At 41.5% G+C, this 12,522-nt stretch overlaps 1 protein-coding gene across 2 annotated transcripts in view; it reads right to left on the bottom strand.

Annotated features, from left to right (window-relative positions):
* TRIM37 (tripartite motif containing 37) overlaps nucleotides 1-12,522 on the bottom strand; it is a 1,276,082-nt gene that overhangs the window by 1,236,460 nt on the left and 27,100 nt on the right. For both annotated transcript variants that reach the window (XM_078679853.1, XM_078679852.1), the window contains exon 2: nucleotides 8,992-9,093. In XM_078679853.1, coding sequence (XP_078535979.1) covers nucleotides 8,992-9,093 — 102 coding nt within the window. The remainder of the gene's footprint in view (nucleotides 1-8,991; nucleotides 9,094-12,522) is intronic.

The raw sequence follows: 12,522 nt of genomic DNA, 5'->3' as shown, positions 1-12,522 counted from the left end.
GCGTATGTAGTAACTGGTATTGGTGTGTCATGATGTCATCAGTGATGTCATTTGAGATGTCATCAGTGATGTCATTTGAGATGTCATCAGTGATGTCATCAGTGATGTCACTGAAGTATGGTGTTCTGTGTTTAACTGTATAGATGAGGAAATGGAAGTGTGATTGATTCTTTACAGGACTGACTAGGTGTGCGAGTAACTCCATGGATGAGTGGCAGTGTGTGAGTGTCTGCATAGGTGTATGAGTGCATATGATAGTGTTGTAATAATGAGTGACTGTATGTATGAGTGATTGTATGGGTGAATGAGTGAATGTGTGTGTAGACGTAGGAATCAGTGAGTGCGTATGTAGTAACTGGTATTGGTGTGTCATGATGTCATCAGTGATGTCATTTGAGATGTCATCAGTGATGTCATCTGAGATGTCATCAGTGATGTCATCAGTGATGTCATTTGAGATGTCATCAGTGATGTCATCAGTGATGTCACTGACCATGTCATGAATGATGTAATATGTGACATCATCAGCAGTGGATTGCGGGTGCGCGATACATAGTTAGTGCAACTAACTATATATGGAATTTCAATGGTTTTGTGGGAGTAAAATAAGGTTTTTTAAATGCTAAGCCCTAACTATATATGGTCTATAACCTATGTTTTTTTCAGTGAATTTTCAAGGTTTTTTAAATGCTAATTCCTAACTATATATGGTCTCTAACCTATGGTTTTTTCAGTGAATATATATATATACACACACACACACACATACATTTGGGGACGCCAAACCTCTCTTTTGTTTTTTTAACTTAACTCCCTTTACCTCGATCCACTTCCTAAACCCTAAAATGACCCTTGCCTCCCTTTAACTCTACTCACTCCAAAACCTTATAATTACCATTACCTCCCTTTGCTTCTATCCACCCCTAAAATTACTTTACCCTCCTTTTATCTCTACCCACCTGTAAACCTCAAAATAGCCCATACCTCTCTTTACCCACCCTTAAGCCCTAAACCACCCTTACCTCCCTTTACTTCTACCCACATCTAAACCACTTTTTTAGAGATTAAAAAAAAAGTAAAAATGTTACTTTAGAAGAAGAAAAAAAACCTTACCTGTGTGGTGAAGTATTCCATGGGAAAAGTACAAGTACCTGCATGTAATTACCTGTGTGGTAAAAGCATGCGTGGTATACGATCCGTGGTAAAAGTTGTTTCCCCAAGAAATAGTAGAATGTATTTCAGTCAGATTTGAGGTGTTTTCTGTTTGGAACAGTGACCAGAACTAAACGGCGCGAAAACTAAATTCATTGGGCATCATTTATGAGGGCTTGCGTCAGTTTTGCGCTGCTGTTGCGTCATTTTTTGTGACGCATCGGCGGCGTAAATCATGCCTCCTGTTGCACACTATTTAAAAAGTAACGCATCTAAGCAGATGCGTCACTTTGTAAACCATTGCGCTACATTATACCTGCGTCAGGTGTAATGTATGCAGGGGGGGGTTCCCCCGCAAAAAGCCTCATAGAAGTGACACAGTGAAATCTATGAGATTTCACTGCGTCACTTCTAGGACGCCGTTGCGTCAAAATCTTGCGCCTGCCTCACAGCAGGCGTAAGACTGATGCAAGCCCTTAGGATGTATTGCTGGAGTTGCGTCACTTTTGTGACACATTCCAGCAATGCGTCACTTTTGCGCTTACAGATACGTCAGTATTTCTGACGTATCTGTAACACCTTGCGACATGATGCGTCATACTGTAAATATGACGCATCAGGTGTGTCGCAAGGAGTGCGCACTGAGAAGTGACGCATCGCTGCTTTCACGCAGCGATGCGTCATTTCTCATAAACGAGGCCCTTGTTCTTTAACCCTGCTAGAGATTAAAAAAAATGGTTGCATTGTAAACTCTCTGTTGGGACAGCTTCAATAGAGCAGGTATACAATGTTGACTATCTTGGGCGGAGGTAAACTCCTAGCCTAGACAGGTCCTTGGACGTCCAAAAAGCTGACTGTACATGAATACATTATTCATTGTGATTGCTAAAGTTAGACAAAAAAACTTTCTCCAAGAAAAATTGAGATTTATAATATCAAGGCTCTGGGGACAGCTCTTTACAATGCAGAGATGTGGGGCAATGCTGATTGTAGCATCCTTTCTCACTCTGAGAATAAGTTCATTAAGCATCTTTTTGTGCTCCCAAAGAGAACACTCCTGGGCCCATTGAATCTTCTTCTGGCACTTGAGAAAATCTCCTGGAAAGTCGAGCTTCGACTCTTATTGTATTGGCACAGGATATGGACCTCAGGCTTATATAGATTTACTCAAAGTTATACTAGCCCAACAAGCATCCAACGGATTACTGGGCTACTGTATATAAGATCCTTGCTTAGAAAGTTGGGGCTGGTAACCTTTCAGGATGTACCAGAGAAGCTCACATCTGGTTCCAAAACATCAATGAAACTGGCCTATTGGCAGATGGTACAACAGGATGTTATAGACAGTAGTGGGGGTACCTTGACCTTGGATTTTCTGAGTTCAAGTGGTTTCCTACCTGCGAGGACACAATCGATGGACCACCCCTACACTGGCCAAGAAACTGTTTTTACAATTTAGATATCAGACCCTACACATTATGACCTTCTGTGCCAAGTGGGCAATTGCGAACCACCAGAGAATAGAATGCACGGCATGCAAGAGCATCTAGAAGATTTGCCCCACTTTTGATATTTTGGTCCAGCGTACGACGTTCAGAGAAGAAAATGGCTACTACCCTTGTGCAGATCGCTGGGTGTAAGGAGTTACCATGTTGCTACCAGGATCCTAAGATCAGACACCTTTAGTTTGGTGGTGTTTGAGGTAGTAATATACCTCCAGGCAGTCGGGATATGGAGGTAAAAGTGAATCTGTGCTAACAAAGCTAGAACACCATTGGAGAGCCACCAATGGGGGCTAGGAGGTCTTCAATTATGCAGGGAAAGCCATGTCGCAGCCGAGGGGATTGATTCGAGTAGAGAGGAGTGTAAAATTCACTGAATAACACTAAATGTTCCATTTGAAGGAGTGTCTTAAACGGCAGAATTGTGTCTTTCTAACCAAATCAACTATGTATTGTTTACTATTGTTTTAGGTAGTTCTATGTTTTCAGTTGTCTCAAACACTGATTTATAGCAAAATGGTACATACATTCTAATCTTACTCTTTATCTGAGAGATTAGATATATTGCACTAAACACTTTATTCCTTTGTGATGGCCAGTGGATTTGAGTCTCCTCATACGGATACTTTCTGGTATCTTGGATGGCATAACTGACTCATCAGGAGCCATTTTAGGGCTATCCCTTCTTGTGCTTTTCTGGCACCTTGTTTTAGTGTGTAGTTATTTAATTGAGGGATCTCCGTTGGATCCATCAAACTATTTGCGCTAAAGGTCCCAATTTGAAATTTTATTAGTTCAATTAATAGCACTGCAGCAAATTGAGTTTTGTAATTTTTTTGCGTTTTATGAAAGTTTTATATTTGTTCACATTCATCTGCTTTATGGTTCTTTGAACCGAAATACAACTTTTTAATGATGATTTGAGGAGTACTGGCTAGCTGTTTGGAGGTTCCAGTAGTTTAGTATCAGAAAGTGTGGTTGCTCAGGATTGAGGTAAATTGGAGATCATGCGGTCAGTATTCTACTCCATATTTCTTAGGGCATTTTTCTGAGCGGCTCATCTAAGGTCAGTCATCATCAAAACTTTTTGTTCAACATGGACACCTACAATTCATTGTATGAAGCTTTTCCCAAAAGTGTTTAGACAATCTTTCCCTCTCCAATTGGGACAGATCACGCCTATGGGGCGAATCGACACATTTCCAGTATTATGTCCATTCAAGCCCAAGAATTAGTCCAACTGGCCCCATGAATGAGAATACAAGCCTCATAATGAGCTGTTGCCATCACCTGAAGACTAGTACACAAAAGTTGACAAATCTACCCTGGAAATGAAAGCTCTCTGCAGCATCCATCAATATTTCTACAATTTTGTGAAACTTTGGTGCTCAATGCTATGTGTTACACCCACTTTAGAATGTGGTTGTGGAAGTGAATCGCTCTTCTTTTAGTGCCCAGGTGTTTCCCACTGAAAGAAATACCTGGAATTTTCAATTACATCAGCTAGCTTTTTCAGGTGAGCATCAGTAAGACGACATGAACTAACTCTGCCGTGACAGCAGATATTTTTTGCAATGGTTCTTTGTGGAGATAGTGGGTAGAGGTGGGAAAGCCCCCGAAAGCTCACGCCAAGCTCGTGCCTACGTCTGACGCTGGTCTGCTCTAGCTCCTGTTGGAACCTCGAACCCATTACGATACGAGCTTTCACGTGGCTTTTGCCTGCCTCCTTTCCTGTACACTGGACGTGGAGTTACGGCTAGGGGTGTCAACAAGGGGAACCAGGTTTGAGTCTTGACATCAGCTCAACAGCCTGTGATTTTGGACGAATCATTTAATTGCCCCATCCCTATAAAGAATACACGAGGACCTTGTGTAATGTAGCTGGTGCTCATCTAACGTGCTCAAATACCATTGAGTTTGCCCAATATAAAAAAAAATGCACAAAAAGGTACACCCAAAGCCTTAACATGAAGAAAGATAAATAGATAACCATTTACTGCCTGGTTTGTTAAAAGCAAACCTAGAAACCCTGGCTAAATCGCAGAGCGCCCACTTAAATTGTGTGATCCTAGGCAAATATTTTAATTTCGCCAAAAACTATTTTCTTCATTACATCATATGAAAACACTTTCAGATAAGTGTTTTCAGAATACCAGTTGTACAAAAACCTATTGTATTTGATTTAATAGACTATAATGTTGCTCTATAATCACCTGCGCCATGTACAGGGTTTACATGACAATTGTCTTACCTCTTAGTGGACTGATGGTTCATATTTAAAAACTAACTTTTGATAAAATACTTCAGTGCCGTGCCTTAGTGATATGTACTAATGTCAAAGCTTTCAAATCTTAGTAAGATAAATATTTATGAATTTTGAAGGGGCTTTATCATATTTTGTGTGATGTTTGTTCTATGAATTACACAGCAAACATGTTCAGGGCTCTGTCGTGCCTGGAGTCGAAGATCCGAGCCAGACCCTTGGCTTGACTCTCCTGGTTAATTTGTTAGCTTGACCACCTCTAATGATGGGTCAACAAACTGCAGAATTGGAACACAATTTTTTTTTCAGGAAAGTAGAAGAACAGGTTCCAATCAATTAAAAAAGCATGGGAACGTGGTTCCTACCCACTTTTACCTCTTCAAAAGAGCAGGGTGATGGATTTCTGCATAGCACAAACAAAGGTCTGAGCCCGAACAAAGCTAAATAGAAGAGAGCTCTTTGTTTCACTAAGTGGGATGTTTTCTAGAATTTGAAGTGAAATGACGGAGGAACACAATAGTGTGCGAGGCAGGAGCATGAAATATATAAAGGGCTACGGCACTAGACCAGAAGACTGGCAGGATCAGAGAACTACTTCTCCGCTTTCAGTCCCATAAAATCCTTCATAAAGCACGTTAGTTTGATAAAAATTACAAACTTATGAAACACATCTGTCTCCTCAAAGTAAGGTGCCTAAGCCAAATGAACAATACAATACAATACAACAAAACTTTGACTCAAAAGATAATTATTTGTGGAAAGAAAAGATAATACAACATTGCGTTCGCTCATTTGGGATTGCATGTTAAACCTTGGCTAGATCACGCCTGCCGCTCGTGACCATACTGAACCTGGTACAATATAATGATCTCCTTTGTCAGACACATTCTATCAGTTGGAGTGACTTCGCTGCTTACGCCTAACGCTTAAAGGGTGAGAGGAGGTCCCAGATTACCATTCTTTTACCATTTATACCTATTTTCTTGTGATTCGTCTGGGCTTAGTCCAGAGAAATAGGCTGCTATAGATCATAGCGCTCTTCATTTATCATTCTGATTACAGTGTCTTATCTGCTAGAATTTTGTAAATTCTATGCAGGAATTCATAGTATCAACACTGAATGGCGAGTGACTCGCAGCTCGCCCTTCAAATGAAGATATGGCTAACTCATTGCAGTGTTAATCGAAAAGAACTGATCAGAGCCTTATTAGTATTTGCCAATGTGTCCTCCTGACTCTGACTCGGCAGGGAAACTGTCACTGAGCGACAATGTACACGCACATGAACGTTATGACTCAGTGGCCTTTTAGGTTGACCCTGCCAGACAGTGCTGTCTGGTTTGCTAAAGACATCTTGGGGACAATCTGAAAGGTTCCCTGGGAATGGATTTAGCCTGTTGCTTACCATTGGCTTTGTACCTCACATGTTCTGGCTTTCTATTTGCTAACTTTGTGTATTTTTTGGATGTCCAGTGTGAGTTCGTCCGTCTCAATTAGTAAAGCCTTCTCACATCAACACCCCTTGTATTCCGTCTGCCACGAGTGCTCCCTTCTGTAAACAGGCCTGTAAATCTTGTTTCTTATTTTGTCACATTTGCTGTGCATTCAAAGACAGAGGTAAAATGTCAGGCTCTGTCTTCCGCAGGTGTTCACTTTTCTTTCTCCAACTTTAAAGTGAGAGGATTTATGTGACAATCTTGCTGGATACTAGGGGTAGGAAGTAAGTATTTCACAATATGTCAGAATTATGAAAGCACAAATGTAGCAAATTTTTTGTTAATTCTGAAGTGTGTTGGAAACAAATACTTTAATATGATCGAAACAACCACACCATGAATACTCAACTCTACGCCACTCCACACTACTCGGCACCACTACGCTCTTTGACACTCCACACTACTGTGTCACTACCTTCTTTGCCACTACACTCTATGCCACTCCACTATGCCTCTCCACTCCACTATGCCACTCTATTCTCCTCTACGCCACTAACTTTTAGCCATGCTGACTAGCAGTCATACTGATGTACAACATGGCTAAAACACATAGCCAAAGCAAAAAGCTCTTAAATAAATGAGACTTTTGGCTTTGCCAATGGTGATTTGATTTTGCAAACTTTTAACTTACCAACACATATGTACAAAAACGTATTGAAACAAATTAAGCTGCTGTTAGAAAAGAGCAAATGCCACTCCTTCCCAAAAATAAATGTTTAACTTTTTTTAAACATAGATAATACAGATTGAGGCAGGAGGGGCAAGGGAGCGGGACGGTGGGGTTATGGAGGAGTAACAACACAGGGCTCTCAGAAAGGAGAAGGGCGATAGGCATTTTAAAAAATTAGAAACCCAATTAATAAATAAATCTGTACAGAGAGGGAGCAACAGACGATGGAAGAGGAAGCAACACAGAGTATTTGAAGGGGAATCAGCACACCAGGGCGAGAACCAGTGAACACCCATGAAGTACTAGAAAAACAAGAAATAAGCATTGACAAAGCCAATAGGTCTTGCCTTTGGGACATACTGGCTTGGAAAATGGTTTAAAGAAAGTGGGGGAGGGAGCTTTGAAGCTATGATGTGGCAAACAATAAACGCATGCCTACAAAATAACGTGTTTTTTTAATTTTCATTTTTTTTATTTACTACATTGGATCGATATATGCAAAACAAAAAATAGTGTGAAAGTGTTTTTTCTTTAGCACTGATGTAGAGCAACACGGAGGGTGAGGATAGGGAAAGCAGCAACAGAGTGAGTATGGATTGGGAGAAGCAATGTGGGTGGGCAGAAGAAACAGATGGCGGGGAGGGAGGATAAGCAATAGCAGAACAACATGGAGCAGATGGAGAGAAACACAAGAGCATGAATGCAAGGGGTGGAAGCACACTAGGGAAACTAACATGGAGGGAGGCGGGGAGAAGCGCACTACAACAGAGCAACACAGAGTGCAGGGGAGGAGAGACATAGATGATGGACAGCTGGAATATACATGCACTCCCACGGAGTGCTTAACACAAAAGTAAAAAGTAGTGCTTAAAAAGCCACCAGTGGGAGCATGAAGGCCAGTCAATCAAGAGAGATGATAAAGAGGTTATGTACCAAAAGACGAATGAGCACAATAATCACAAGCTTGGACACCAATAAGAAGCAGGCAAATTACTGACACAAAAGTCAACGAAAAGCTAAGCAGTGGTTGGGCTCCAAGTCCTGTAAGTTCTTGGTAAGCCTGAAATAGGTCTTGCAAAAGACAGCGCAAGAGCACTGTATAGTAGGGGAGATCTAAAAAGTAGTTCCCTGAATGCGAGCAAAGGAAGGATACAAGTAATCCGATCAAAAGGATGCTAAATTAATTATGCTTGAGGGGATGGACAACTAGAAGTAACAGGAGGAAACCCATTGAATAAGACTCGAGCAAATAAGGGTGAAAAGAAAGCCAACGAATGGGAAGGAAAGTGGTGGCCCAAAGCTTACTTTAAGTTTTTGGATTGGTCCACAAAACATCTTTTACAAATACACATAAAAGCAGTGTATAGGCAAGACCCGAAAAGAAATCTTCAGAATAAGAACATACAAAATACTTTTTTCAATATTAAAAATTATCAGAAATTTAATTGAAAAGGAATATAAAATTGGCCAAATATTTATCTCAAGCAAAGACTACCACCTTTTTCAGATACTTGATTTGCAGCAGGTAAATATCAGAAAATATAAACAAATCAAGAAACATCTTCCAATCAAGTTTTTGTATGCATAGTCAATGATATTGAACAATTTAAGTAAAAGGACTGAAGGGTGGGGGGGGCGGGCTTAATTAATGTTATCAATGTATTGTCGCTTGGACGTTCCAATTGACCACTTGTGTAGCAAATGAAAAGAATATGAGAAAACTAATGTCAAATAAAAAACATATTGACTTATGGTTCTCTATTAAGTTGCTGCAGCAGATATAATCAATAAAATCTGTTTACAAAAAAAAGGACTGTTACATCGTGACTGCATTAACTATTATAGAAGTGAAGCTAGAAACATTACATTTTGATTAAGCCGTTTTAAGGATAACATGAAGAAGACTTACACGAATGCAACTGAAACAGCAAAGCTTGGAGCAGTGTGGGCAGAGACGAGCATCACGCAGCTTTTCCATACAAATAAAGCATCGGAACACCTCTGCAATGCTCTAGAATGATAAGAGGTAACAATATTAAAACTGTGTATCAAAAAATATTTACATTTCAATCTGGTACATGTGTATTGTCAGCAAATCCGTTTCACCGCCAGTTGCAAAACTACAGGCTACCTCCAGGTCTACTCTTTGTTCTCAGCCTATGATTCTTATCCAATGTGTCCATATAATGTTTCTGAATGCATTGTGCAACTGATTTTGTCCCTCTATTCCTGCTCGTAAGGTGGCTCCAAGCATTTATGACCCTTCCTGTAAAAAGTAAAAATCTCATTGAACAAATAACCCTTATTTCAAACAATCTCCACAGCCGAGACTTATTTCATAATCCCTTGCCCTAGATGTGCATTTATTCCAAAAAGGAATTAAAATGTTTGGCGCAGTTGAGTTCTACCAGGTGATGGACATCAAAAACTGAGGTGTGGGAGAAGTCATATCAACGAGTAGTAGCAGATGTGCAAATATAAATAGTCTAAAACAAATATAGCCTTTTTATTTGAAGCCTATAAAAAATGTTCATTGCCGATATAATTATGAATGCTTCGTTCTTAAAATGACGTGTATAGCCAGCAATGGTATATCACAAAATTAGACATTATGCATGCACAAAGAAGAGCTATTTGGCATAGTCTCGAATGGGCAGTTTCCTAAAACGGAGGAAAATTAAGTTAACCTGGTTCAACTGTATATAGCAACCTCAAATTACGTGAATAACATATATTCTTCACAAGCTCGATCAGCTTCCAGCTGCTCCATTCTGCTCAGGCAAAGATGGAATGTCAACTTTAGGTCTTCAGCAACTTTTTTCAGCCTCTCCCATACGTTAGCGACGGAGAACTTCAGATAGATGAGTCCATGCAGAGAAAATGCTTTTAGCATGATGCCCCCACAGTGACTCAGAAAGAACTGTCTCTTGGCTGGGCTTCCCCTGTAGAAGTCGCTGCTAGTGATGTCACATTATTATGGGCAGTATGAGAGCACATTTTCCATCACAGTGAGCTCTGCTGCACAGCCCCATCTGCGCGGTTGCCTCGCACAGCCCCAAGAAATCTTCAGGAGGGATTCCCTGGAGCATGCCATACGTCCACGGTGTGATGCGTCCACTGTCCTTTTAACTGGGCGCTCTGGACTGGTGTCCTCAGGTGTCACCAACGTACCTCGAAGAAGCGAACCTTCCGCATCGCTGTGGAAGAAATTCCTCCTCAAACCTCTAGATGGTGATCTTCTCATGGAGGTGGTATGCAAAGCTTTTGGGAAGTTTCCTCCATTGCCTTAAGAACTTGTCCTGATGCGTGCAGAGAAAGCTCAGCCGGGATGGGACACAAGATGTCCAAATGTGACGTCCTGCCGTGTGGTTAGCAGAGGTTCTTCATATCAGGAGTTTTCCTTGATGTTGGTAACGACCGCCCCTGCCCATCACCACACTGCAAACAGCCATGTGAGTTTTGTTTGCGAGTCCACCCTTCTCTCTAGTATCCGGTTCAGGTGACTATTTCTGCGTTTTTTAGTGGCTCTAGGCCGTCGATAGCCTCATTCAAGACTGGGGAATGTGCCATCTACACCAGGATGAGGCAGCAGGTGTGTCAGCCGCACACCCACAGGTTGGGACGCGGCACCATGAAAGTGACATGAGGTAGATCAGAGTGAAGAGGAAGCTGCAGAGGACCCCTACACCTGTTATTAGTCACAGTTCTTTTGCTTGTGTTTATGTTTTCTGGAGAGGATATGGAGTACCAACCACAGCTGCCCACTTTGGGGCTTGGGGAACCAGGTTCGAGTCTCGGCATTGGCTCAATATCCTGGGATTCTGGGCAAATCACGTAATCTTCCCATGCCTACCAAAAATGTAATGTAACTGGTGCTCGTGTAAAGCGCTTCAATACATTCGGGTCAAGTTGGCGCTATATAAAACTGCAAAAAAAAAAAAGAAAAATCACCGAGCACCATGTCTACCACGATCCACCACTGTTGTGTTACACAGGGCTGAGGAGGGCCACAGTTCGTATATATTCAACAGAGCCCCTATCTTCCCACCTCAGACAAAGAGCAGTAATCGAGGGCTACTTTGGTAAGGTGCCTTGGAAAGCGGTGCATTCATTCCAGCAGAGCGCCCTACCATATAAAACAAGCATTGGCATAGCCAATAGGTCTAGCCTTCGGGACCTTATAAGTGTTTAGCCATTTAACAGTTAATGTTGTTGCACCAAGCATATTGTGCTGGATAACTAAACACTTATAAGGTCTCAAAGGCGAGACCTATTGGCTATGCCAATGCTGGTTTTATATGGTAGGGCGCTCTGCTGGAATGAATGCACCTCTTGCCAAGGCACCTTACCAAAGTAGCCCTCGATTACTGCTCTTTGTCTGAGGTGGGAAGATAGGGGCTCTGCTGAATATATACGAACTGTGGCCCTCCTCAGCCCTGTGTAACACAACAGTGGTAGATCGTGGTAGACATAGTGCTCTGTGATTTTTTTTTTGATTTTTTTTTGCAGTTTTATATAGCGCCAACTTGACCCAAAGGTATTGAAGCGCTTTACACGAGCACCAGTTACATTACACAAGGACTCATTCATTTTTGGTAGGCATGGGGAGATTACGTGATTTGCCCAGAATCCCAGGATATTGAGCCAATGCCGAGACTCGAACCTGGTTCCCCAAGCCCCAAAGTGGGCAGCTGTGGCTTGTTCAACTGATAATGGCTACATGCATGTAACATGTGCAATATTGTCTAATGAGAGAATGAAAAGCATAAGTTAATATGGATTCCAAATTAAACTGGATCTACTGCCAGATGATGCCTGTCAAGACTAATAAGACCTAGAAAATTCAGTAAGAGATACAGTGGATGGAACTAAAGAGAAACACAGCCCTAGTGGGTCTCAAGCTCAGGCAATCCAAGTAATCACTGCTATTTTTTAATGGAGCAATTAAAGACCTGGAAAAAAGTTATAAGGAGTTGGGTCTTGTGGTATTTGGCTATTCTCCCACTCTGTGTTAAGTGGAGCAGTTGAAATATTATCACATTGGCTGCATTTCTCGAGTGGTGGTGAAAAGTGAGGTGTGTGTGGTTCAATGTGACAGCCACTGTGGTTGGCTCCCCACTTCGTTGCTCCTGTGTTGTACTAGTACAATAAATCTTCTTACTCTACTAGTGTGTGGAATCCTCATCCTTCCAGTGTCCTACTGGCGACGAGGATGGGATCCACCTCCAAAGAATGGTAGTGTGTCACTCAGAAGCAATGAGCAGAGGGAATGATTCAATTGGGTGGCCACCAATGGAGGGATTAAGTGGAACGCTTCAAACAAGTAGCCACCAATGGAGGCTACTTATAAGTTAATAAAAACCGTTACAATATTTTACAATTCTTACAAAATAAATGTGTTTGCCATAAGATACGTTGCCTTTGTAATACATTCCTACAC

Source organism: Lissotriton helveticus, chromosome 3_1 (genome assembly GCF_964261635.1).
Source record: "Lissotriton helveticus chromosome 3_1, aLisHel1.1, whole genome shotgun sequence".
Lineage (NCBI taxonomy): Eukaryota > Metazoa > Chordata > Amphibia > Caudata > Salamandridae > Lissotriton > Lissotriton helveticus.
This window is presented reverse-complemented; position numbering and strand designations above follow the sequence as displayed.